General features: G+C 38.5%; 1 protein-coding gene across 3 annotated transcripts in view; it reads right to left on the bottom strand.

Annotated features, from left to right (window-relative positions):
- The window catches only part of LOC133881755 (DExH-box ATP-dependent RNA helicase DExH7, chloroplastic), a 53,349-nt gene that overhangs the window by 17,048 nt on the left and 8,675 nt on the right, over positions 1-27,626 (bottom strand). For 2 of the 3 annotated variants that reach the window (XR_009902585.1, XM_062320781.1), the window contains exons 6-21: positions 27,176-27,594; positions 26,486-26,704; positions 24,925-25,036; positions 24,521-24,718; positions 15,989-16,080; positions 15,402-15,524; positions 15,203-15,289; positions 13,026-13,126; positions 12,486-12,543; positions 10,665-10,730; positions 9,537-9,619; positions 9,243-9,426; positions 2,596-2,748; positions 2,403-2,504; positions 2,154-2,306; positions 756-860 (exon numbers count right to left, since the gene is read on the bottom strand). Coding sequence is in view for 2 of the 3 variants with exons in the window: in XM_062320781.1 (XP_062176765.1) it covers positions 756-860; positions 2,154-2,306; positions 2,403-2,504; positions 2,596-2,748; positions 9,243-9,426; positions 9,537-9,619; positions 10,665-10,730; positions 12,486-12,543; positions 13,026-13,126; positions 15,203-15,289; positions 15,402-15,524; positions 15,989-16,080; positions 24,521-24,718; positions 24,925-25,036; positions 26,486-26,704; positions 27,176-27,594 (2,255 nt within the window). In the remaining variant the exon portion in view is untranslated. The remainder of the gene's footprint in view (positions 1-755; positions 861-2,153; positions 2,307-2,402; positions 2,505-2,595; positions 2,749-9,242; positions 9,427-9,536; positions 9,620-10,664; positions 10,731-12,485; positions 12,544-13,025; positions 13,127-15,202; positions 15,290-15,401; positions 15,525-15,988; positions 16,081-24,520; positions 24,719-24,924; positions 25,037-26,485; positions 26,705-27,175; positions 27,595-27,626) is intronic. The other variant, XM_062320782.1, reaches the window with a different exon arrangement.

Genomic DNA, 27,626 nt, shown 5'->3' with positions numbered 1-27,626 from the left:
ATGGTTAGCTGACCATAATGTTAATAGTACCAGGGGCTTCAATGCAAAGGACAGCCAAAAACTATATGAGAGCCATATCAGCTGCCTTTGGTACGTGGTAGGAAGCACTTACATAAATGTTATGTAATACACAGTTGCATCCATTGTATATCATCTACCTGCTAGTTAAAAAACTGATGTACATCATGGAAAAAACACCAGTTGGTTAAATCTACAATTCCTCCAGTAGGTGTGTCTGTTTCTGTTCTAGCTTCTATGCTTCCTCTAAACATCAAGAGCACACCTCCTATGCAATATAAAATTTCTCGGCCTTAACAGACTTACATCAATTACAAACACACACTAATTATAGCAAGTGGTGGATCCATAAGTTAAAGCATGCAGACTTCAGAAATAATCATGCTGAGCACCAAAGCTATCAAGATTTGCAAACCTAACCATATAAACGCTACAAGAAAAATAAAATTGATGATAGTGATATACAAAGACACAAGTTATTTAAAACATGGAAACAAAATTGTACTTCGTCAAACTTGTAGTTTTTTCTTGTCAAATTGATCTCTTTCTTGAATAGATCTAGACAATAGCAAGGAAGAATGCCAGAAGATGGAAATCACCACATTTTATAGAAGCCCACTTTAAGTAGCTCATGCAAACATTGAATGTGTATGAGCAGCAATTATATGAAAGATGTAACTTTATAAAACTGCCATCCTTATTGAGAGATCATTCATCAGAAAATAGAAAAGCACAACCTTCTGAGGATTATAACGATTCTCCTTATGCTTTCCACAGTCGATGACATATACCACATCGTCTATCGTTATACTGGTTTCTGCAATGTTTGTGGCTATAATGACCTGAGACACAAGATATTGAAGAGAATTATACATAGTTTTAGCGCAAGGAGTCAAACAAAGGGAACAGAACTCAAGAACTTTGGTCAAATCATATGACAAACGAAGGACTAAAATTACTACCAATGCATTGTTTCCTTGTCAAACAAAGTGCGTACAAAAGGACTACATGCAGACTACAAAGGCAAATGTCAACAGAGAACAATCTAATCATCGTTCTAGAACCTTCTTCAATATCTCTTTTGACTGCAATAATGAGTTGATCACGGGAATTCTTGATTGTCTCCGGTAGATACCTTATCATTGCAACAATAAATGCCTATTAAGTAGCCATTATGCTTGTAACCTTTAGGAAAACTTTTGTACACACTATGTGTACTTGAGAACTCTCCTCCTGATAAAATTCTTGTTACTGATCAAAAAGGAAAGAAATCTTATCAAGAGCGAAAAACTAAAGGACTACTAAGGTAACCTAAGGTTACCAAAAGAGTCCCTCAAAATAGCCCCTCCACCCACCAACAAATCAACCTCCAAGTCAGCCAATTTAGTAACCGAACAGGCAATAATATTCATGTGGAGTGGCAATAGAAGCAATCTCAATGAGATTTAAATTCTCCCCCACCTAGATATCACCCTTATCTCTTTCAATTTCAAGGCTCCACCACCCCACTGAAGAATCCAGACAAACAAACATTGTCAAGTGATAAAAGCTCTAGAATTAGCGGCAACCTTAGCTAAATTTTGTGAGGAATAATTGGAGAACATGTGAATTAGATCACCAAAGATTAATGCATCTACAGTGCCAGCACCAAGCACGAATATGACACGAGGACAATTAAGTATGCTAACTAGGATGACCAATACCGAATAACCCATGAGAATTCTGCTGTCGCCCTCTAGTAGCTATATTTTTTTATGTGGAAGCCAAATCATTCTGGCAGCACTATCAAGCATGCAGAGGATATTATAGCATTAAATGCATTCTAGAATAGTAGCCCTTCCTTCAATGAGAATTGTCCATTTTATTATAGGATCCAAGCATCACTAATTTCACATATACATGTTCTTTAAATTTTTATCGTGAAACTAAATGAAAAGGAATTTTTCTATACCAATTACACATATTTTTAACTCCAAATGATATGTAAACAAGAACTTTCATCCACCAATAGAAAGCACTGAAGCATACAACAGATTTAAATGATGGCTTCAAGAACATACGAGATTTATCATAGACACAACGGTGATTTGCAAGTTTAATTGGAAGAAGCAACCAGCATAAGTGGCAATACTTGCCTTGCGTAAGTTTTCAGGAGGACGTAAAAACGCCTTTTTCTGATCAATTGATGCAATGGACGAATGTAAAGGAAGAATCCAATCAGAAGATGGTCCACCAAATCGGTAAGAAGCAGTTAGCTTTTCAAGTAACATGTAAATTTCAGACACCCCCTGTTATGCAGTACAACAGTATTAATATACAAATTACAATTATTTTGGTTAAAAAATGCATATATAACTGATCCAAGGATTATGGAAAGCACATACAGGTAAGAATACAAGTATGGCACCCTCCCCACAAGTTTCATCAACATGACAGACCAAGTCCTCAAGAAGATCATAATCAATGACATCTTCATTCAATCCTTTCTGCAAAAAAAAAAAAAGAAGAAGTGAATTTGGCAAATTATTAAGTCATATTGGAAAGTGGCATCAGAATTTACATCTTAGAGGCATTTACCAAATTTTGTCGAGTTTGTTCACTGTATGATTGATAATTGCTTGGAAAATAATATGGATTAATACTGTCTTCTGAAAGTAGAGACTCATCACCCCAGGCAGATGAGACAAGATTCTTCTGACCCCTGCGGTTACTTACAGGACCACTCTGGAACTGCGGCAAAGCAAGAGTTCATAACTTAGGGAATAACTACCAAAATATCACTCCATACCCAAATAGTCATTTGAATTAGCCAAGGTTAAGAAAAATTGTATATGCCATTACTAGAATTGCACTATCCAGAAATTTGTATGCCATAATAAATAAACTGCCTGATCTTACCAAATAATGACAAGTACCAGAACATAGATGGGACGAAGTTCAATTATCATTTGTCCATTCAATAGTTAACTAAAAAATCAAAAGCATTAACTCGGAAAAATAATTGTAACATGAAGGGGTTTTATGTATTTTTAAGCAATAATATCAAGAAAATTAAGCCAGTAACAAAGGCAGGTAGACCTATGCAATTGAATTTCAGAATAGAGTCACAAATCAATTCCATTATTCATGTTCTCTTTTTTTTGATAAATAATTCATTTCATTGAAGAGCACAGGGGGCGCAACCTTAGTACACAAGATGTATACAAAGAAAGTCCCCACCCCCCCAAATTCTAAATAAAAATCCACAAATTCAAAAAAGTTAAAAAATTGAGAGATATTATATGCCACAGTCCAACTAAAAATCGATGCGATGGAAGTTAAGGATTTTAGGCCTATTAGTTTGGTGGGAGGGGTCTATAAAATTATCTCTAAGGTCCTTGCTAACAGGCTTAAATCAGTGTTGGGAAAAATTATCTCGAGTTCTCAGAATGCTTTTATTGGTGGAAGGCAAATCTTAGACTCAGTTCTTATTGCCAATGAATGTTTGGATAGTCAGATACGGTCAGGGGAGGCTGGGTTATTATGCAAACTGGATTTGGAGAAAGCTTATGATCACGTGAATTGGGATTTCCTTCTTTACATGCTTCAGAGATGTGGGTTTGGGGAGAGGTGGAGGGATTGGATTAAATGTTGCATTTCTACAGTAAAATTTTCCATATTGATTAATGGTACCCCTCATGGTTTCTTTCAGAGTTCGCGGGGGATTAGGCAAGGTGATCCTCTTTCTCCTTTGCTGTTTGTGGTGGTTATGGAAGCGCTTAGCAGGATGTTGTATGCGTCTATGCATCAAGGCTTGCTGTCAGGTTTCTCTGTGGGCATTAGGGGTAATGAAGCTTTAGTGGTGAATCACTTATTGTTTGCGGATGATACCTTAATTTTCTGTGGAGTACAAGCCGAGCACGTTCGAAATTTGAGGTGTACCTTCTTATGTTTCGAAGCGGTGTCAGGGTTGAGGATCAATTTAGGCAAATCCGAATTGGTCCCTGTTGGCGAGGTGGAAGATGTGGAGTCTTTGGCACATATTCTGGGGTGTAGAATTGGGTCTTTGCCGATGACCTATTTGGGTATGCCGTTGGGAGCGTCTTTCAAATCTATTTCTATTTGGAATGGGGTTATTGAGAAGGTGGAACGAAGGTTGGCTAGTTGGAAGAAACTTTATTTATCCAAGGGAGGTAGGATGACTTTGATTCACAGTACTCTTTCTAGCATTCCTTCTTATTATTTATCTTTGTTCCCTATTCCTGTGAGTGTAGCTAAAAAGCTGGAGCAGCTTCAAAGGAATTTTCTCTGGAATGGTATGGGTGATGAGACTAAATTTCATTTAGTCAATTGGCATCGTATTTGTCTTCCAATTAAGGCTGGTGGACTAGGAGTTCGTAATGTTATTAATTTCAATCAAGCCTTATTGGGGAAATGGATCTGGAGGTTTTCTCAGGAGCGCGATGCTTTGTGGAGATCGGTTATTGAGGTGAAGTATGGGAGTGTGAGGGGAGGTTGGTGTTCTTTACCGGTGACAGGGCCTTATGGTGTCAGTGTTTGGAAGTTTATTCGTAAGGGGTGGGATAATGTTGCCAAGTTTTTGCGTTATGAGGTGGGTGATGGGTCCCATATTCGCTTTTGGCATGATCTATGGTGTGGGGACAGGCCTCTCAAGCTCTGTTTTCCAACTTTGTTTACCATTGCGCGTTCTCCTGATGCTTGGGTGGTGGATAATTTGTCTATGGTTCGAGGTGTGGCTCATTGGAATGTTCTCTTTACGCGCAATGCTCATGATTGGGAGTTGGAGATGGTGATGTCCTTTTTCGAACAGTTATACTCTACTCGGGTTCGGCATGGGGAGGTTGATAGGGCGGTGTGGATTCTTTCCAAGAGGAGGAATTTTGAAGTGAAGACCTTCTATAAAGCTTTAGTTTGTCACGAGACGGCTTCTTTTCCTTGGAAGGGTATATGGCGTGTTAAAGCTCCGAAGCGGGTTGCGTTCTTTGTATGGACAGCAGCTTTAGGGAAGATTTTAACTCATGACAACTTACGAAGGCGTGGAATTGTGGTGGTCGAGTGGTGTGTTATGTGTAAAAAGCATGGGGAATCCGTTGATCACCTTCTTCTCCATTGTGACGTGGCTCGAGTTGTTTGGAGTTTTTTTTATGGTTTGTTTGGGGTGGAGTGGGTTATGCCTAGGAGCGTCTTGGACTTATTGAGTGCTTGGGGTACTTTGCTGGGTCGTGGTCCTGCTCACCGTGTTTGGAAGCAGGTTCCTCTTTGTGTTTTGTGGGGCTTGTGGCGGGAGAGAAATTCTAGGCTTTTTGAGGATGTGGAGGTTCAGGCTGGGGCTCTTTGTAGAATTATGCTTAATATGTTGTTTTTTTGGGTGTCGGCGAATGGCATGGGTAGTATGTCGTACGCTGATTTTTTACTTTCTTGTTCGTTTCGGTCCTCTAATTAGGGGCTCCTTTGTATACTCCCTGTGTACTAGGGTTGCGCCCCTCTGCGCTCTTTAATGAATTCTTACTTATCAAAAAAAAAAAATCGATTTCACTAGGATAGTCTTGAGCTCTTCCCTCTTCTTCTCTTGATCTTCAAAACATCTAGCATTCTGCTCTCTCCATATACTTCACATTAAGCATAATAGGGCTAACCTCCACACATCTAAAACTGAGCGACTACCCATTTGACCTCACCAATAATCTAACAATTGCACCACCCTTGTCACAATGGAGTAAAAGAAGATCAATAGATTCTCCGCTCCTCCTACACATGGAACACTATTCCACCACTATATTACTCTTCTCTTTCTCAGATTATCCAATGTCGAAATCTTCCTATGAGTTGCTAAAAAAAAAAAAAAAAAAACCTCACTCTCAAAGGAGACTTTTTTTTTTTTTTTGATAAGTAAAATATATTGAAAAGGCGCAAAGGGGCGCAACCCAAAGTACACAGGATGTATACAAGGAACCCCTAATGTAAAGAACATGGAGAACATCTATCTAAAAAATCAAAATAGGAACATTCATGCATTAACTTAATTCTATCTCTCCACATAAACAACATTTGAAGCATCTTTCTCTTCAAATTCGACAAACCAGTCTCACAATCTTCAAAACAGCGTGCATTCCGTTCCCTCCAAACGCACCACATCAAACACAACAGAGCCATGCGCCAAATCTGTATCGAAGTCCGATTACCCTTCTGGCCCCTCCAACTCCCCAACATGTCTTTCACCGACCCCAGCATTACCCACTCCACCCCAAACAATTGCAGAAGCGCCCTCCACAATTCTGTAGCCACCATACAATGCAGAAACAAATGATCAATGGATTCTCCAGCGGTCTTACACATAGAGTACCAATCCATCACGATAATGTTTCTCTTTCGAAGGTTATCCAAAGTTAAAGATTTCCCTAAAGTTGCCGTCCAAACAAAGAAAGCCACTCTCGAGGAAACATTAACTTTCCAAATACTTTTCCACGGAAAAGAAGACTGAGTAGGACTAGACAACAACTTATAGAAGGACTTTACCTCAAAAGATTTCTTTCGCGCTGGCACCCAACACAACTTATCCTCTCCCTCGCTGCTAACTTTGAGGGTGTACAACATCCCAAAAAACCTACTAACCGCTTCGACCTCCCAATCATGAACTGAACGAGAAAACATAATATTCCATAAGATGGTGCCATTTTGTCTCTGCATAATTTCCTCCACCCAAGCATCCTTTCTTCTAGCAATAAGGAACAAATCTGGAAAGAGGATCTTCAAAGGAATTTCCCCACACCATACATCATGCCAAAACAAAACTTTCGAACCATTCCCGATCTCATATCTCACATGCGCAGCAAAAGCATCCCATCCCCTCCTAATACTTTTCCACACGCCAAACCCATAAGAACCCCCAACCTCCTTAGAACACCAACCACCCCTCAAACTACCATATTTGACATCCACCACCTTTCTCCAAAAAGGAGACTTTAAGGAATCCACCGAATATAATCATCACTACCTTGTCTCCGTCTAAATGAATATAACTCTTCAAAAAATGCAAGCACCAAAACTACCTCCCAATCTTGTACAGATCTGACAAAATACACATTCCACTGAATAACGCCATTGGAAGACAGCATGTTGTCCACAACCCTCGCCTCCTTACATTGAGCAATACTAAATAACTACAGAAAACTTCCTTCCATGGTTGATCCTCACACCAAGCATCATGCCAGAAACGAATCTTAGTTCCATCACCTACTTCATATCTAATATGTCTCAAGAAAACACTTCACCCCCTCCTAATATGTTTCCACACTGCAACACCAAAAGGCCCTACTATGTCCTTAGAATACCAACCACCACTCAAACTAACATATTTTTCTTCCACGACCAAATGCCATAACGCCTCCCTCTTCATAACATAACGCCATAACTATTTACCTAACAGAGCTTGATTAAACTTAATCAAAATTCTTACTCCCAAACCACCATATTGCATAGGAGAGCAAATAGTTGAACATTTTACGAGCTGGAAATTAAACTCCTCCCCATAAAAAACCTCTTTGCAATTTCTCAATTCTATTCGCCACACCCAACGGAATAGGAAACAAAGATAGATAATAAGTGGGTAAATTGGATAAAGTACTTTTGATCAACGTCACGTTCTCTTTCACTCTTTCTAGGGATTTTTTATTTTTTCCTTTGGTTCTACCTTGACTCAATCTTCACAGTATATTGCTCTCTTTCTAAGCCAAACAGTTTCTTTTTTTTTTTTCTTTCACTTGTAAATGGTACTTTCTCTAAATATGTAATTCACTGCCCCCAACAAGTTTCTATGAAATCCAAATTCAGTTTTTTATCTTAAGAGTTTTCCTTTTTTTTTTTTTTGATAAAAATAAAAAATAAAAAAAAATAATAAAAAAAAAACCTCCTTTATTTCAGTTAAAAATTCTGTTGATGTTAGGAAAGTTACTTAGTACCAGATTTGATTATTACCTAAGATTATTGTCATTATTATCGTAATCTGCATTAATCATATTCCCACAATAGTTGTATCACTTTTCTATTTAAGCATGTAGATGTCGTAAGGCTGATTATCAAGAAGAATACAATCTTTCTTCTCCCTTTGTTCTTCCTTTCTTTTCAGTTTGGTATCAAAACAGAAGTCCTGAGTTCAAACTATGTCGCCGTAATTCACATCCTATTTTAATTAAATATTTCACGTGTTAGGTCTTACTTATTATATGAGAGTTTGAACTCAAATATGAGGGAGTGTTAGAATATTAATTAATGATTAAGTTCACAATTTTCTATTAGTTAAAGCGTTTAGGATAAGTAGTAATTTAATAAACTCATAACACTTAAATATTTTGTTTTCTTTAACAAAGACATATGACAAAATACTCAATCTTTTCTTTATTTCATTCTCTAAAATATTTATTACAAGTCATAGATGAACATCATTTTTCTAGAAAACAATTGAATTATATTGAACTCTATTACTTCTGCTTAGTTCTTAAGCTCATAATATGTATAATAAGTAATAACCATGTCTAGAATCTGGCACCTTGTGGTACTCAGGCAAGCGCCTGCCTTGAGATCGCCTCTCACCTTTCACAAGACAACTCTCTCCACGCCTTAGTAAAATGTGAAATGTATGAAACACAGATATCAGATTAAGAAACAGAGTCACATTTTTACATAGCTCAAATACCTATATTTTGCTTTCAAATGATCACCTAAGAACGGTAAATTTCAGAAATGATGAAGTCTTCTTTTTCGTGAAAGAGTATTTGGAAAATTTTGTATAGCATAATAAAACAAAACATAAGCAAAAGTAACCTTAGAACTTGAACTAATAACAACAGCATCAGTACTCTTTATATTCCAGAAAATGATTAAAGATATCATGATATGAACATTATTCATATGGACGGAAAGCCCATAGTAATAGACTTCTGTGATGTGCTGTTCTTTAGCAAACTATATCTAAGATGGAATTTTCTTAATTCCATAAACAAAGAAGCCATTGATTCAGTCAATTGGTTATATAACTGTACAGACTTTAATGTTTTAAATTCTCAGTATATGGTATGCATTTCACAAATAAGAGGAAAAAATTAGGAAAACCAAAAAGATGGAACTAAGAGATCCTAATTTAGTACAACAGAAAACGAACAAGCAGCATATGTTTAAATAATTCCATATCGAAGTAAAAATAATCAAGAATTCGAAAATTAAGATACCCTCTCCTTGGTGGATGTTTCGTTTCTTATAGAGGCCAGAGAATCTGAAGGAAGGTGATAATTTATACTTTCATATATATCCTCGAGAAAGTAAGTTGTCACAGGATGGGTTCTGCCTTCTGCAGTAATTACAGGGCAGTCACCAAAGTATCTTGAAAACAAATTGGAATCTACAGTTGCAGACCTGAACATTTAAATTAAATAAGTCAAAGAAAATTAAGACAAGGTCATTAAAGATCAACAAGCAAATAAGATATGTATAATATATGCTGCAACAAAGTAGAAAATGCATACATAAGAATGACTTTCAGTTTTGGTGTGCCATGAGCAGATTGCTTCTCTATCAGATTCTTCAAAACAATAAGTAGAAAATCACCCTGTTACAGAGAAAGAAACCTGTCAATTATTAACTCTTTTTCAAGTTGGTCTTCTTCTCTTGCCTTTACATCTTCGACATCAATTTATCTCTTGGCTTTGAAATTTTTTTACAAAAAATGCAAACAATCAGTATAAAGAAAAAACAACCATCAGAATCAACTCAGCCTTGATTAAATTGGGTGGTGGCCATTCATCGTGTTACCCAAACAAAAAAAACAAGATCTGAACCTGACCACATGAAAAACAAAACCGAAAATACTGACTCCACCTATTGAAGAACAAAGGAGATCACCAACCTCTAGGTGACAAGATTTTACACATCTACACGAGCACAAAGCAAACAAGTCCCATGGATTTTTTTTTTAGGAATACAAGTTCCACTGAATTAACTCAAATAAAACCAAAATAGATATGGTGTCCATCAAGCAAGGCAAGGGACTGACAGGAATAGAGAATAAGGGTCAACCATCTTGCTACCAGGTGGATAAGGTCAGTATAGTCTTATCAAGCATATTGATCCTATCCTTTCCACGATGTCAATTATCAGAACCCTATAGAAGTCATTTCAACTTATGAAGTAAGTAAAGTTTAACATACTAAGCCAAAACCAAATACTTTTTTTTAAAAAGTAATTCATTTCATTGAAAAGCGCAAAAGGGCGCAACCCTAATACACTAGATGTATACAAAGATAAGGCCCCACTAAAGGTGAAAAGAAGAATAAAACTCCACAAAAAGAGAGAAGTTAGAAAACGATGACATGACATCTGTTTCCTTTTTGGCTTTAAATTAGCCTGCAAGTTTTTTGACATTACCCTTGCAAACACTATCACATATAACATTTAACAGTTACGCATGGGAATAATCTATTATTAATTACTTATAAAAAAAATAGATTAATAATCATTAATCATAAAAACTTCAATTTTAACAAATAATTCATGTATTTCATCAACTATGAAATGGGCAATGCAAATCGACTTATTATCATGAGACCCACTAGCATATTCATTCCTATAAACTACCCAAAGTTAAATTAACTCACCAACAGAGACCGTTCATGAACTTCATCAACTATGACATGAGTGACACCAGTCAAGTTTTTGTCCCCCTACAAACTTGAAAATATAACAATTAGGGATTGTGGGCTTGCAAAGGAAAGAAAAAAAGAAGTTAGACGTCACAAAACTACTAACTATATAATAGTTCAATGTCTACTTCTACTAATATATGATTGGTTAAAAAAGAGGACTAGTTATACCATAAAAGAATAACTGTGGTAAAACAAAATATCTTTTTTTTTTTTGATAAGTAATTGCAATTATATTAAAAAGCGCAAAGGGGCGCAACCCCTAAACAAAATATCTAGCACATAAGTGCATACACACAAACCAATAATGAACATTGAGTAGCACTTCTAAAGATCATTTCATAGTAAATCATAATGGTTGTAATCACAAGTATATATTTGTGTGCAAGTATACTCCAAATAATTTTTTATTAAACAAGACATACGATTATATGTATGTATATATTTGCATGTGTGTGTGTGTGTGTGTGTTCATCTTCATATCAATTAAAGAGCAATATTTGCATAACACATTCTTTGATCATACCAAGTACAAAAACACCAGCAAACCTAGAGTTCTATACTAGCTTTTGTATAAATATTACTTGACATATATTACTTCATTGCATCAGTCCAGGATATGACTTTCCACAATTTAAATACTAAAGCAAATTAACTAAAACTTGTCAACTAAAAACTTTTTAAGATTTTTAGTTACATGCTAGACGGTTAAAATACTCTCATAGATCTTTTGCATACTCACATGAAGAGAAAGCACTGACCTTTTACAGGGACGTAGATATAAAATCAACCCTCTTAATATGTGCCAATGAGCTCAAGCTAAATGGCACCTCAACCTCTATAAGAATGGGTTGCGGGTAACCCAACAAAATGAAGGGAGAGGGAGTCTGTACAATTTAAGCATGAAGTACTATAAAGGCAAGATTTTTAATATATTTATGCTAATTAAATTTTAGTAGCGATAGCCTAATCTAACTCATATACTCAAGTTAGTTATTTTCATGATGCCAAACTTCGAGGCCACACAACCTAATCTTCATAAAGGAGATTTTACCAAGCCCACAATAATCTACATTGGGAACAAGCCACTATGGGGGCAGGACAAGATCAGTGAGGGTGTGGCCCTGTAAGGCTTCTACAACTATCTAAAAGCCTTTTAATTTGTTATTTTAAATGTTTCCAAACAGTTCACATGCCCCATCTGGATCTATATAACAGTTCCCGGGGTCCCTTATATAGAAAACAAAAGCCTCATCCTCTTCATTAACCATCAAATTCGGCTGCTTTCAATGGGGGGGGAAAAAAAAAAAACCAAACAATGTCTTGGCATATACTATTCTCGCGTTACTTGACCGTGGCAGCACAGGACAAGTCACCATGTAACATGTATAAGGGAAGCATGCTGAGATGATGTGATAATGTACAACAAAAGAAAACCACTCCACTAAGAACATGTAACATGAAAGTTAAAAGGCTGCAGCAACACAAGGAAAGGGCAAGGAACAATTAGACGAGGAAAGACCAGTGATGTGATTTGTTCACCAAAAAAGTTGAAAAGTCAAAAGGATGATAAATTTAAAATAGATAGGTGGCCACTAGTCGATCAGTTAAGGCTTCCTCAAGTAAAGCTATTCAAACAGCTAACAATTTGAAAAGAACGCATTTGGAATAAAGCTTAAGAGGCAAAATATAACTCTGATATGAAATCACCAAAAACTTAGTGCCATTGGTTACAACAGATTCAGAAATATCACCATATCAAACAGGAGGACATACCGCAAATTTTCTCAGAAGAATGCCTGTAGTACAAAAGAGGAGTTTTGTTTTTTCATTCCTGGGATTGTGGAATTAAGAAAAAGAAAAAAAGCAAAAAGCAAATATTAGTGACATATTTGACATATATATAAAAAGTAGAAGGTACATAAGCATTTCAATTTGCATTGCTTATGTGATTACTAATTCAGTGGTCTTAAGTTCCCTAATGGTAATTAGTAACTTCCTTTGCTTGTTAATATCCACATATCAAAGAAAATAGCAAATACTTGATTCCATATATTATAATGCATATCTCAGCCAAACACTTCAAAATCAGCTTATTACATGAAACAAAGACCCACAAAGAAAGAAAGAAAAGACAAAATTTGATATCAGAACCAAAATCCAAGAAAAGCAATAGGATCAATGAAACAGATTATGTTAAATTCTTGAAAACTTATACAAAACATCAACGAATGAAGTCAAGGGATTTGATGAAATGACGTCTCAGATATTCTAAGCACTATTCAGAGCCAATCAGTGCAACAAGCATATGAACACCTTGCGCTGTCAAGACGGACTTGATAACCAACCAAAGAACCATCTGAACCTGGTGATGGTTCACAGCGCTCATCAGCAACTCTTTCAGCCACAGAAATAGCCTGCAATACAATGTATCAAAGATAAACTATAGTTACCAAGTCAGAAAGAAAAGCCTGTATCGTGTTTCAGTATAAAGCAATCTCAAAATATAAACTATAGCCTACAACTCATTGCATGTCACAAAGGAAAATGACCACCGAGTAGATGGTATTGGGCAATAGGGTAACGGTTTTAAGCATGGTAATCAAATAGATGAAATATTTTCACGTGGCCCAATTTCCATATATAAGATTATTGGATTTATTGACAATGTACACTGGGTAATTAGACATTTCTGATGTAAATATGACTGGAAACAGACAATAGGATTTGTTAGGGATCATAAGACAACCTCAGTTTCACTGCTTTTCTTATCAATAGAAAGATAGTACCTGAAGTGAAAGTCAGAAAGAAACTAAAGCATAGTAAAACTGTGGATGCATTTATTAACATAATTTTAGGTATCAATCAATAATCACACATATTAATATTCAACAAGTTTAAATTTAAATTATCATAGAAGGACCTCACATTTGATTACTGTAGAAAAGTAGAGAAGGAGAAATATTATAATTGCTTGGGAACTTGATACTGTGCCATAGGCTACATTGGTTAAACAGAAAAAAAAAAAAAAAAAAACCTAGAACCTAATATGGAAAGGAATAATAAAGTTACTACATCTTAATCAAATTAATATATAAATCAGTCTTATTTACAGTGGACCAAATATTCAGCAAATCTTAAACAATTACAAGCTGAGAAATTTTTTTTTTTTTTTTATAAGAGAATTTCATTAAAAAAAAAGTGTAAGGCGCCCCGAAGTACACAGGGAGTATACATAGAAGCAACCCAGCTAGCCTACATAAAAAACCCAAGAAAACCCACAAGGAACCCACAAGAAAACCCCTAACAAGCATAATAATAACCTCCACAATACAATAGAAACCCCCATTAGTAACCCCCGTAATATAATAAAAGCCCCTAAAAAGCACCCAAACCAACCCCAAAAACCCCCAACAGGACCCCCTACAAGCTGAGAAATTTCACTGCTTAGTCTATATTTTGCTTTATGTAGCAAAAAATATATATTACTACAACTGCGCAGGTCAAGGGCCAAGTATGTAATTTTTACTTTGTCACTTCACTCATGCTACGAGAGTTTCATGAGCTCAGATAATCAATTTAGGCTCCAACCTGAGAGTGAAGATTGCACAGGTTTTCTAGTCCATATCTGTTGTTAGGGAAATATTTGTCTCCACCTTGGAGTGGGGCCAGGTCTGCCCCAGAGTGGGATTTCGGCCCCCGGAATGGGTTAGTCCCCGGATGTGAGCCTTGGTCGCAGGAAGCCTCCAATATTTATGAGACCAGTCAAATCAAGTCAGAGAAGATATCAGACGTCCCCATTGGACAGTGTGCTTGACAAGGGTAAAACGGACATTTAGCATGCAGGGATATAAAAGGGCTATAAGGACTACTTGACAGAAGTAATTATTTTCTGAACTCTCTCTCTCCCTCTCTGACTCTCTCCTTCTCCCTTTTCTTTAGACACTGGGCTGACTTGATCGTCGGAGGGAGGCTCCGCCGGCACCCCCGGCGGGTCTTTGTTGTTTGCAGGTCAGGGCTTGGAGGAAGGGGCGTCTCTGATGATGCCACGTCACCGGCTCAAAAATCAGCATCAACATCTGTGATAATTTCATATCACGAAAGGGCATTTTCATCCATCTCATCTTTTGTTTGTACACATACCACACAATATGTGTACAAGAACTACGAGATCAATACCTATATATACATATTTTTTTTATTAGAGAAGAGCACTCCACCACCTACGCCTCAGACCAGGCTTCTACATCTTTTTCTAATTGACAATCTGATTTGCAGGATAAACTTGTATAACAGCAAACAACAAGCAGGAACAACAGAGTCCAACAAATTCAGGACACTGATGATGCATTAAATATGTGATGAACAAGTTATGCTGGTGGCAATGTTAGTAATCTAATTCTTCATAACAAGAGATTCAGAAATACAGAAGTGAACTGAAGAAGTACAATATAACGGTAGCATTACATTCATGTGAAAATGTTTGAACCCACCGCTATTCTCCTTGGTTGTGTGCATATGATGTTACACCATCCACCACATCCGGATTCAATCATATCATCCAAAATAAATTGCGGAACCTATACATAAATGCCAGCCAGATAAGCTGTGGTGCTGTTCTTACTAGGGAGAAGAATCATAGCAGAGTAACAATAGCAATGCAAAAACAGCTAACTAAAACTGAATCATCACCTGAGTTGTCTTCCCAGAGCCTGTTTCCCCACAAACTACAAGAACATTATTCTCCTTCAGCAGTTGCAATATATCACCCTTCAACGCAGATATAGGAAGTGCAGCTCTAATTTTCAACATGTCCTAAAGAGAATAACATGAATATGTACCACTTAGAAAGAAAACACAACTTATGTAAAGAATGCAAAGTAATGACAAGCATGAAATATAAGGATAATGCAGCATATTTTTGTAACTCGCTAGCACATATTGCTATAACCCAAACAACTAATGCTTCCAACATCATGAGACTAAATGATAAAGAAGCACACTCAAATAATATAAATAAAACAAAAACAAAAAAAAATTACTCTATGTCGCTTGTAAAAGGGGGAAGGGAAAAAAAACATATCGCACAGGCCATGCTTCAAAAAGGAGCATGAAAATTGGATTCATGGTTCTCAAGTTTGAACAAAATGCCTAAAACCCAGCAAAGGTTACTTCTAATGAATTAAAACAAGATGTGAAAGAATCATATACAGAATTTCAGAATAACATAAGTAAAAGTTGAAAAAATGAAGAGAGGATCGAAAGAAGAATATAACAACCTTGTATCTCTGCATATTCATTTTATTCTCGTGTTCCTGATTCAGATATGCACTTTCCACTTGTTTCCTTTGTTCTACTCCTGCAATATGGCCTTGACAAAATTTAGTGGAGATAAATCAAATAGTAAATAAAAATCATTTTTACTACCATGTTTTGATAAAACATATTGACATGCCCCCACTGGAATTTTTCTTTTACCTTTTGGACCAATGTTTTTATTAAGTGTATCATTAGTTAGTAGAGCATTGGAAAGTTAAAGTCCCTTTGAGAGTAAATTTTTTTGTGGACAACAACTCATGAGAAGATTTTGACATTGGATAATTTGAGAAAGAGATGAGTCTTAGTCATGGAATGGTGTTGCATGTGTAAGAGGGGCGGGGAATCTATTGATCATCTTTTACTCCATTGCGAAGTGGCAAGAGAATTATGGAGTGCAATCTTTTACCCTATTCAGAGTCCATTGGGTGATGCCTGCAGGCTGCAAGGGTGGTACAGGTGTAAGATTGTTGGCGAGGTTAGGTGGGTAAACGTTCAGTTCTACATATGTGCAGGATAGCATCGTTGTGCTTAATGTAGAGTATATGAGCGGAATGCTAGAAGTTTTGAAGATCGTGAGAAGACAAGGAAAGAGCTCAAGAACAACATGATCAAATCGCTTTTTAGTTGGACTGTGGCGCATAATATCTCTATATTTTCTAACTTTTCTAAATTTGTGGATTTTTGTTTTTCTTTTAGCATGTAAGGGGGACTTTCTTTATATACATCCTATGTACAGGGTTGCGCCCCTCTACGCTTTTCAATGAAATGAATTATTTATCAAAAAAAAAAAAAGGTTAGTATAGGATTGCAAACTTGCAATCTCCCACCTAATGCGTGAAATTTCATGTATCAAGCTAGCAGCTCTATAATACTAGCCACTGAAATATGTTTTTTAAGAAACTATTGTTATTCTAAAATTCACACAATCTTTTCATTCATACACTAGTATTTGTACGTGTAAATACCATGTTCTAAATTTAGGACACCTCACTACCTTCTAGAATAGGGACACTTGTCCCTTTCTCTCTAACACCCCCTCAAACTGGACCGTATCTATCAAATAAGCATAGCTTGTGACAAATAAGCTCTTATTGACACAAAGACTTTATGAACATTCATCTGCAGGTTCAAATACCATCAAATTGGTTGAAAAACATGAACGACGGGTCAAAAACACCACAAAACCAGCTGTCAAACCACCAAATCGGTAAAAAACAAACTGAACCAGCTGAAAAACCGTCTGAACCAGCCACAACGACACTGAACCGGCCAAAATATCACCAAACCAGCGAAAAACCAAGCTGAACGGGCCGAAAACACATCAAAATTGGACAAACAAACATCTGAACGGGCCAAAATATACCTATATCAGCCGAAACACAACATCTGAACCAGCCAGCACGGGTCAAAACAGAGCCGATAACCAGCTGAAACAACACCAGAAACTACCAAACCGGCTGAAACGTCGCTGGAAACCACAGAAATCTAGCCAAAAACCAACAAATCCAGCTCAAAACGCCGGAAAACTAAAACACCGATTGAAAAATTGCTGGGAATTAAAGCCGGTCAAAACTTTCTGGAAAATACCAAAGCTGGTTGAAACTCGCCGAAAAATACCGACACCGATCAAAACTTGCCAAAAAAACACCAACACTGGTCGAGATTCGCCATAAAACACTAACATCAGCCGAAAACTCACTGGAAAATACCATCGCCAGTGAGATTCGCCGGAAAACACCAACAACATCGCCATGAAACACCAATACCGACTGAGTCGACTCAGATCTTGGTCAATCCAGCTCATCTTTTTACTGGGCCTGAGTTTGACCCAAGTGAAATGATTTGGGTATAAACCAGGCTTTGAACTTGGACTACACTTAATTGTGCTCACCAAAAGATAAAACTGGGATAAGGTATTCCAAACAAGGAATTAACCCAAACTGAGGTTATATTTATCATGGATAGGGATAACATATGCCTGTAACGAAACACCCCTTTTCTTCTTCGAAACATGCAGGAGATTCATCGTCAGCAACCCTACGACGAAGACAACCACCACAGGAACACACACAGACGTCACCAAGGACTGCAACGATGTCAACAGATCACCACAACAACAATGACAGCCATAACAAACTACAGGCCACCACTGTATATTTGTCTCACCGTTGGCAACCACTAAAGATAGGCTCGCCGCCTCTCACACTACTGATAACCACAACAGAACAAAACAACATATTGCTGGCAATCAAAACACAACCTAAAAATGTATTTTAGGTGTTTTGCATTTGTCTCTCCTTTTATGTCTTTGATTGTGTTTTGATAACACAATCAGTCAAATACATTTTTAATTTTCAGTACTAGAATGATATTGGATCTTGAAAAATACTAATATTGACATCTGCTTTCTCTCTCTCTCTCTCTCTCTCTCTCTCTCTCTCTCATGAGGAGCGCGTGAGTAGCATCGGAGGCGCGTGAGGTGTGTAGGGTGGAAGATTGTCAGATTCTCGTCATGGGTTATGTCGGATACTTTTACGTTGAAACGAAATCGTTCGAGTTTCGGTCGGATGTCTGCGTTGGGGATGGAATACGGCTAGCTGAGTGGAACAAGGGTCTCTTTAGGGCAGTGTTCCTGAATAAGTTAAGTGTAGGGTGGTTTAGGAGATCGATGGAGGAACTGAAGCAGGGTGGGGAGACTCGGGATTTTTGCAGGACATATCGGGTGGGTTCTACGGTGTTTATCCTGCAACGGAGGGGGAACGATCACGGAAGATTCTTGGAACTTTCAGAATATGGCTATGGAGGAAGACGAACGTCTGTGATTATACCAGAGGGAAGAGTAGGTTGCGGCTGGGCAAATTGTCTAGCGCAACTGAGGAGATTAGAGAAATCCTTCGAGAAGAAAGCCATTGGGGAGAAAATAGGCGGGAATATTCCAAGTGCTTCGATGAAGGTGATGAAGCCGGCGATTCTTGATGGCCGAACGTTTGCGGCGGCGTTAGTAGGGCACGGCAGTGTGCTGGAGAAAGGAGAATCAAGCAAGGGCAATCTGGGTAATTCAGGAGAGCAACCCTTGTCAATTTTGGCAAGACCGGAGAAGCATGCGACGATGACGGAGGGAGGAGGCTGCATAGGAATTGGTGGAGCGCAATCCGTGCAGAACGTCTCTGCGGATTCTGTGGAAGGGCAACTACAGCTGGCAAAATTCAAACAAATGCTGGTCTCCATTCGAGAAGAGGCTACTAGATGGTTGGGTTTTCTGGAGTTGGGCCTGCAGAGGGATGAGGTCAAGTCTATCGAAAGCCCAAGCAAAGGTCAAACAGACAACGAAGTGGGTCAGGAAGTTTTGGGCTTCATAGCGCAGGACCAAGAGGTGAGTAAGGCTAAGGGAAAAGAAGCAGTGGTCCAGGAAATTTATGGAAGCCCACAGTTAACTTACAAGCTTCGGTATCAACCTAGGCAGACGGCTCAGACTGGGTTGACGACTAAGTCGGTGGAGGAAAGGGTCGAGCAAAGGCAGATATCGCCGAGGACCATGCTGGAGGTTATATCCGATTCTGTTCATCCCGGTACTGGGTCTGGAAGGTTGGAGAGTCGGGCTTTGCAAGTGGGGATCTCTATGGAGGAAAATGGAGCTGGATCAGAGGGGGATGAAGGGGCCACCGGAGGGTTGAAAACGGCTATAGAGGAGGTCACACTGCTTGAGAACCAGGTTTCGTTCGTTTCTAGTCCTGGACCAGCGGAAAATCAGGAGGAGGAGGAGCAGATTCACGATGGCAGTGAAAGTGAGTTGGCGGGTAAGCTCAAGTCGGATTCTGTGTTGAGTTCTGGTGCAGGAGATGACAGGGAGATGGGTGAGCAAGGGATCGAAAGTATGAAACAGGCAAGAATTGATTTTGGTTTGGGAGAGATGGAAGCACAGTGTAGGGGTTTAGAATTGAAAGAAGTCAATGGTAAAGTGGATGTAGTAGGGAGTGATCATGATTTTCAGGAGAAGGGTGAGGGGGTTAACAGTTTAGCCTTGATGACCCGTCCAGAGGAGTTGTTGGGGGAAAATGAGATGCTGGATGTTCTGCCTTTGGCAGTTATGGAGAAAGATTTAGGTAATGAGTCAACAGATTAGGTGATTGAAAGAATTAGAGGTTTTTGCAAAGTTGTTGGAATTTCTTGTCCAAGTTTTGAGGAGAAGCTGATGGATTTATTTAATATTATTGAAGCACAGCGGTATTCTGATAGAGTGAGGCACAACAATAATCTTTGTGCTATGGGGAACCGTGGACAACGTGAAGTGAAGAGGTTAGAGTGTTCGGTGAATTATGATGGGAAAGGAGGTCAATCGTCTAGGTTGACTAGGAAGGGGAGGGTAGGAAATTGTTAATGTTGAAGCCAAACAATAATCTTTGTGCTATGGGGAACCGTGGACAACGTGAAGTGAAGAGGTTAGAGTGTTCGGTGAATTATGATGGGAAAGGAGGTCAATCGTCTAGGTTGACTAGGAAGGGGAGGGTAGGAAATTGTTAATGTTGAAGCCAAAGATCATATCTTGGAATGTGCGGGGCATGAACAAGCTTGAGAAAAGAACGAAGATTAGGGGGTTGTTGAGGGAGTGGAAGGCAGACATTGTTTGCTTACAAGAAACAAAATTGGAGTTAATTACTAGGGAGACGGTGTATAGTGTATGGGGTTGTGCTTATGTGGATTGGTTGTATTTGGGCTCTAGAGGGGCTTCGGGAGGTATTTTGTTGATGTGGGATAGAAGAGTAGTTGAGAAGGTTGAAGAGTATGTGGGGAGATATGTGGTAGCCTGTGCTTTTCGTAGTGTGTCAGACAATGTTGAGTGGGGTTTTGCGGGTGTTTATGGGCCTAATGATGATTGTGATAGAAGAGGCCTTTGGGATGAATTGGTGGGTTTGAGGTATATTTGGGAGATGCCTTGGTGTATGGGGGGGGACTTTAACATTGTCCGGTATCCGAGCGAAAGAGGGGGGGAAGCGAGATCATCCCAGGCTATGGTTGAGTTTTCTGAGTTCATCTTTGATCAGGCTCTCATCGATCTTCCTTTGGCTGGGGGGAGAGCCACTTGGTCTAATTGCCGTTCTTGGTCCAGAATAGATCGTTTTTTGCTTTCTTCAGATTGGGAGGAGTATTTTCCTGAGGTTTCTCAAAGGCGTATGCCTCGGCTTCTTTCGGATCACTATCCATTGCTTTTGGATTGCGGCATCGGGAGACGAGGCAGGGGGTCTTTTAAGTTTGAGAATATGTGGTTGCAAGCTGAAGGTTTTGAGGAGCTGGTGAAGGGTTGGTGGAGTTCTTATGTGTATGAAGGTTCGCCTAGCTATGTGTTCGCTCGTAAATTAAAAGCTTTGAAACATGACCTTAAACAATGGAATGAGGAAGTGTTTGGGAATGTAGGGGCTAATAAAAAGAAGCTTGAGAATGATCTGTGTGAGCTGGATTTGATTGCAGAGGAGAGGCCGTTATCTGTCGAAGAAAATTTAAAGAGAGAAGAATCTTCCAGAAAATTAGAGCAGCATGTCTTTCTTGAGGAGGTGAGTTGGAGACAGAAGTCTAGGGCGTTGTGGTTAAAAGAGGGGGACAGCAACACTAAATTTTTTCACCGTTTGGCTAATTCTCATAGAAGGCATAATACGATTGAGGCTATGGTGGTGGATGGTCATTTGACTGAGGATAGGACGGTTATCAAAGACCACATTGTGGAATTCTATGCGAAGCTTTATAGTGAGCAATATCAGTGGAGACCAAAGATAGATGACTTATCTTTTTCTTCCATTGATGAAGAAGATAGAATATGGTTGGAACGTGAATTTGAGGAAGATGAAATTTGGGCGGTCATTTAGAATTTCAAAGGGGATAAGGCTCCTGGGCCTGATGGTTTCTCTATGGCTTTCTTTCAGAAGTGTTGGGAGATCTTGAAGAAGGACATTTTTGCAGTGCTTAAGGAGTTTTATTCTACTGGTAAATTTGAAAAGAGCCTTAATGCTACCTTTGTGTCGTTGATTCCAAAGAAGGCCGGAGCGGTGGATATCAAGGATTTTCGTCCTATCAGTCTAATAGGTGGTATGTACAAAATCATCTCTAAGATTCTGGCTAATAGGTTGAAGGTGGTTTTGGGGAAGATTGTTTCTCAGTCTCAGAATGCGTTTATTAAGGGGAGACAAATACTGGATTCAGTTTTGGTGGCTAATGAATGCGTGGATAGTAGGATTCGTTCTGGAATTCCGGGCATTATTTGTAAGTTGGATTTGGAGAAGGCGTATGATCATGTCAATTGGGAGTTTCTGCTTTACGTGTTAAAAAGATGTGGTTTTGGGGAAAAATGGGTTGGCTGGATTGCTCATTCCATCTCTACGGTTTGCTTTTCCATAAATATAAATGGGTCGCCTTCAGGGTTCTTTCGTAGTTCTCGGGGTCTTCGACAAGGGGATCCTTTGTCCCCGCTCCTATTCGTGATGGTGATGGAGGCGTTCAGTCGGATGATATATGCGGCAGTGGATAGTGGGCGGCTGTCGGGTTTCTCAGTGGGATCGAATTCCCAAGTTACCCTGATGGTATCCCATTTATTATTTGCGGATGATACGTTGATTTTCTGTGATCCTGTGGTTGATCAGGTCCGAGATTTGAGGTGTTTGTTGCTTTGTTTTGAAGCAGCTTCGGGCTTGAGAATCAATCTATCCAAATCTGAGATGGTTCCGGTGGGTGAGGTTGGGGATGTCGAGGAGTTGGCTAGTATCCTTGGGTGTGGTGTGGCCTCGCTTCCGATAAAGTATTTGGGCCTTCCGTTGGGTGCTAAATATAAAGATTCTAATATGTGGACTAATGTTATTGAGAAGATGGAAGCTAGACTAGCAGGGTGGAAGAAGGTGTATCTCTCTAAAGGGGGGAGGTTAACCTTGATCAATAGCACTCTCTCAAGCTTACCTACGTACTTTCTTTCTCTTTTCCCTATTCCTGTGGGAGTGGCTAATCGATTGGAGAAACTTCAGAGAGATTTCCTGTGGGGTGGTGTTAGAGATGAATTTAAATTTCATTTGGTTAATTGGCGTTCGATTTGTTCTTCTAAAGCTTCGGGGGGGCTAGGAGTGAGAAATTTGGTTATGTTCAACAAAGCTTTGATGGGTAAATGGTTATGGAGATTTGCTATGGAGAGAGATGCTTTTTGGAGAAAGGTGGTGGATGTCAAATATGGTAGTTTGAGGGGTGGTTGGGTTTCTAAGGAGGTTGGGGGTTCTTATGGGTATGGCGTGTGGAAAAGTATTAGGAGGGGATGGGATGCTTTCGCTGCGCATGTGAGATATGAGATCGGGAATGGTTCGAAAGTTCTGTTTTGGCATGATGTATGGTGTGGGGATATTCCTTTGAAGATCTTATTTCCAGAGCTGTTCCTTATTGCTAGAAGTAAGGATGCTTGGGTGGAGGATATTATGCAGAGACAAAATGGCACCATCTTATGGAATATTATGTTTTCTCGTTCAGTTCATGATTGGGAGGTCGAAGCGGTTAGTAGGTTTTTTGGGATGTTGTACACCCTCAAAGTTAGCAGCGAGGGAGAGGATAAGTTGTGTTGGGTGCCAGCGCGTAAAAAATCTTTTGAGGTAAAGTCCTACTATAAGTTGTTGTCTAGCCCTATTCAGTCTTCATTTCCATGGAAAAGTATTTGGAAAGTTAATGTTCCCTCGAGAGTGGCTTTCTTCGTATGGACGGCTACTTTAGGGACATCTTTAACTTTGGATAACCTTCGAAAGAGAAACATTATCGTGATGGATTGGTGCTCTATGTGTAAGACCGCTGGAGAATCCATTGATCATTTGTTTCTGCATTGTATGGTGGCTACAAAATTGTGGAGGGCGCTTCTGCAATTGTTTGGGGTGGAGTGGGTTATGCCGGGGTCGGTGAAAGACATGTTGGGGAGTTGGATGGGCCAGAAGGGTAATCGGACTTCGATACAGATTTGGCGCATGGCTCCGTTGTGTTTGATGTGGTGCGTTTGGAGGGAACGGAATGCTCGCTGTTTTGAAGATTGTGAGATTGGTTTGCCTAATCTGAAGAGAAAGATGCTTCAAATGTTGTTTATGTGGAGAGATAGAATCAAGTTTATGCATGACTGTTCCTATTTTGATTTCTTAGATAGATGTTCTCTATGTTCTTTACATTAGGGGTTCCTTGTATACATCCTGTGTACTTTGGGTTGCGCCCATTTGCGCCTTTTCAATATATTTTACTTATCAAAAAAAAAGGAACACAAAGAACTAAAGTTTCTTATTGGTAAGGTACACACACCAGGTGGGTAGCAAACCCACGCCCTCCACGCCAGTCTTACACAGGAGGAGATGCCATTTGAGCTAGGGCTTATTGGCACAGAAAAAATAAAAAGGTCAATCCCGTAATATGTATCTACTAAAATATTATTAAGACACTCCCTACTATCAACAAAGTCTGACACAATGCAAACAAAGATAAGTGAAAGAACATACTGTCAACTAATGAGTCAAAACCAGCAAGAGTTGAATTTTTATTCCCTTGAACATTAAGCTTCTGGAATTTTTCTGGTAGAGAACAATTCATAACTTCATCAGAAGCAGCTAAACTAGAATGGTCAGCACTCAATAATGAATCCACAAAACCAGCCCTCCGATCATCCTCATTTTCTTCCATGTTGGCCGATGATTCCCCTGAAAGATTTCAAATGTTATAGCAGTAGCTAATTACTTCAATAACATGACAATTTGACTAACCTAATAAATAATATCATCTCACACTACTAGAGAAATTAATGCATACACTGATTGAAAAGGCTATTAATATATACAAAGAATTCTAACATTTCCAAGAGTTTCAATTTTTTCAAATATACACCTTAGAGAGTAAAAAAAGTCACCTTCCTTCCACTGCATAACAAGTGATGCATAGGGCTCCATAACTACTAAGTGAACCGGGAGATCAGGAAACAGATGACAAAGAGCAAATGCTGCCACTCTATTCTGTGCATCCTGTGATGAAAATGGTTCATATAAGTAATATTCACAAACAGCCTCCTGATATCCAACATGTGATTTAGTTTAAAATTATGATTATAGTAAAGGAATAACAAACAAGGTGGGACTTACCACCCATTGTACAAGTGGCATGCAAGAAAACCCCTTAAAAAAGATAATACCACCAGCAGTGGCACAAATTAAGTTTTGGAAGTGGGGGAAAGGTGGATTAGAGGATGACCCCGCCAGAATCCAGGGTACAACCCACTTTGGAAGACACCCCACTAAAACCCCAGATCAGGTTTACAAATATTAACTCAAACCAAAATCCGCACGTCCAAAATCCACCAAAGCACTACAAAAGTGTGCACATAAACACATACTTTCAATTCTAAAGACAATAAAGATCACTTAAACCCAACCTACCTGATTTGACATCTGGTAGAAAACTTTCAAGCCCAAACACGCACATAGTTTATTTTCATTTCTAAAGACAACAAAGACCAATCAAGACCCAAACACCCCAATTTTACACCAGTATAAAAATTCTATACCCAAAAATGTGTATCCAAAAAATCTTTACCATTTCATTGCCAACATGATTAGTCAAAACACTAAAACAAATAGGACATGCCAAACACCACTAATCAACCCTGATTTCACATCAGGATAAAAGTTTCAGTTCCAACCCTGAGCAAAAATATTAACACTGTAACTTGAAGGATCAATGTCTAAACTGACAAACATTTAGGCTGCTAGAGACCACTGAACCTTATCAACAGACTTTAAGAGTGAGCCAGAGGGGGCAAAGGGGCTACCAGTTGTTAATGCAGATTTGGAGAATGGCTCCTTTGTGTTTGATGTGGTGTCTATGGAAGGAACAGAATGCACGCAATTTTGAAGATTGTGAGATTGGTTTGATTAACTTGAACAAGTTGGCGATACAAACATTGTTTATGTGGAGAGTGACGATACAATCTATGTCTGAATGTTCTTATTCTGATTTTTTAGATATGTGCTCTTCTTTCTCTTTGAATTAGGGGTATCATGTATACATCCAGTGTACTTGAGTTGTGCCCCTTTGCGCGTTTTTTTGAAATATACTTTACTTATCAAAAAAAAAAAGAGTGAGCTACAGAAGGAAGCATTTTGCCTTACACATAAATACGTAGAATGGTGAGTGCAACAAAGCTATACTTAAAAAAATAATAATAATAATAATAAATAAATAAATAAAATAAAATAAAATAAAAACTTGAAGTCCTGCTACAAAATGTGACACTAAGTGAACCAACATTAAGTTACCTATCAAAAATAAAACCCAAGTGTACAAACTTTAAAAGATTAACAGTAGATTAATGGCATACACGTGAAATGCATGTAAGCTGCCAAAATCTGCATCAGCAACCTAGAAGTCCAGACTACTACAACAGAAGATTCATAAGCATTAGGATAAGAGGGTACCTCAGCAGATTCAAAAGTTTCATCCTGATCTGGAAGCTGAAGGGTGATTAGCCCCCCAGATTTTCTGCTCTTACCCCTCCCACTGGATCTCCGCAAGACACTGACAGCATAAGAGAAACTACTTCTTTGGCCCATCACTTTATTAAATTTTGGTGCTTCCCACCCTGACCTTTGACATAATTGATGAAGAACAGCCTTGGGAATTTTTTGTGGGTCCCCCTGTCATTGGTTAGATAATATCACAAAGTAACGTGACAATCAGATATAACTTTTTTTTTATACAAGTAAAGCAAATTCATTAAAAGCATAAGGAGCGGAACCCAAGTACACAGGAGACAATCAGATAGAACTTGTCACAAACACGAAGAAACAAAAAGCATAGGAGCCACATGAAATGCACAAAGACAGAAACACTAAGCATTTCAAATTTCAAAACCAAATAGATAAATATAGGGTTTTTATTTGCCAAACAAAAATGTGGACATGCCCATTTATTCTTATCACACATCAAATGTTATACTTTTCAGAATCCTCTAACTCAAAATTACAGTACCAAACTGATTGAATTATAAATATTAAACTGAATATGAAGAGTTAAAGCCTCACATCAACTAAGTTTGATTATTTGTGAAATATTTCAGGTTTTAATCATCAATATAAATTTTTTCCAGCTAACATCTAACAAATTACCTTCTTCCAGATGCCATCTAATTTTTCCAAACTCTTCTCATTATATAATTTTCTCATATTTTCTTGCTTCTGTAGTTTCAAAACTTCAGGAGGTAAACCATCATTAGATGGGGCATCTTCTGAAAAGAAACCACCAAGCTCTACATCTTCTGACTCTTCCTTTACAGCATGTTTTTCCTGAATAAGTGAACTAGGAGAAGATTTGATTGGAAACTCCTTCGAGCTACAGCAATCCATATCATTTCCATCAACTGTTGATTCATCTGCTTCCACAACAAAGGCCAAACCACCTTCAACATTGCATAATTGTTTTACCTCAGAGTGCTCAAAAGCAGTAGAACTAGAAATCATGTTTGCAGATGCAGAACCAGAATCTTGTTCATTTTCAAATTCCGATGCCAAAATGTTATCTGATAATCCTGCTCAGTAAAATTAAACAGTAAATGACAAA

The sequence above is a fragment of the Alnus glutinosa genome, chromosome 11 (assembly GCF_958979055.1).
Source record: "Alnus glutinosa chromosome 11, dhAlnGlut1.1, whole genome shotgun sequence".
In the NCBI taxonomy this organism is placed as follows: Eukaryota; Viridiplantae; Streptophyta; class Magnoliopsida; order Fagales; family Betulaceae; genus Alnus; species Alnus glutinosa.
This window is presented reverse-complemented; position numbering and strand designations above follow the sequence as displayed.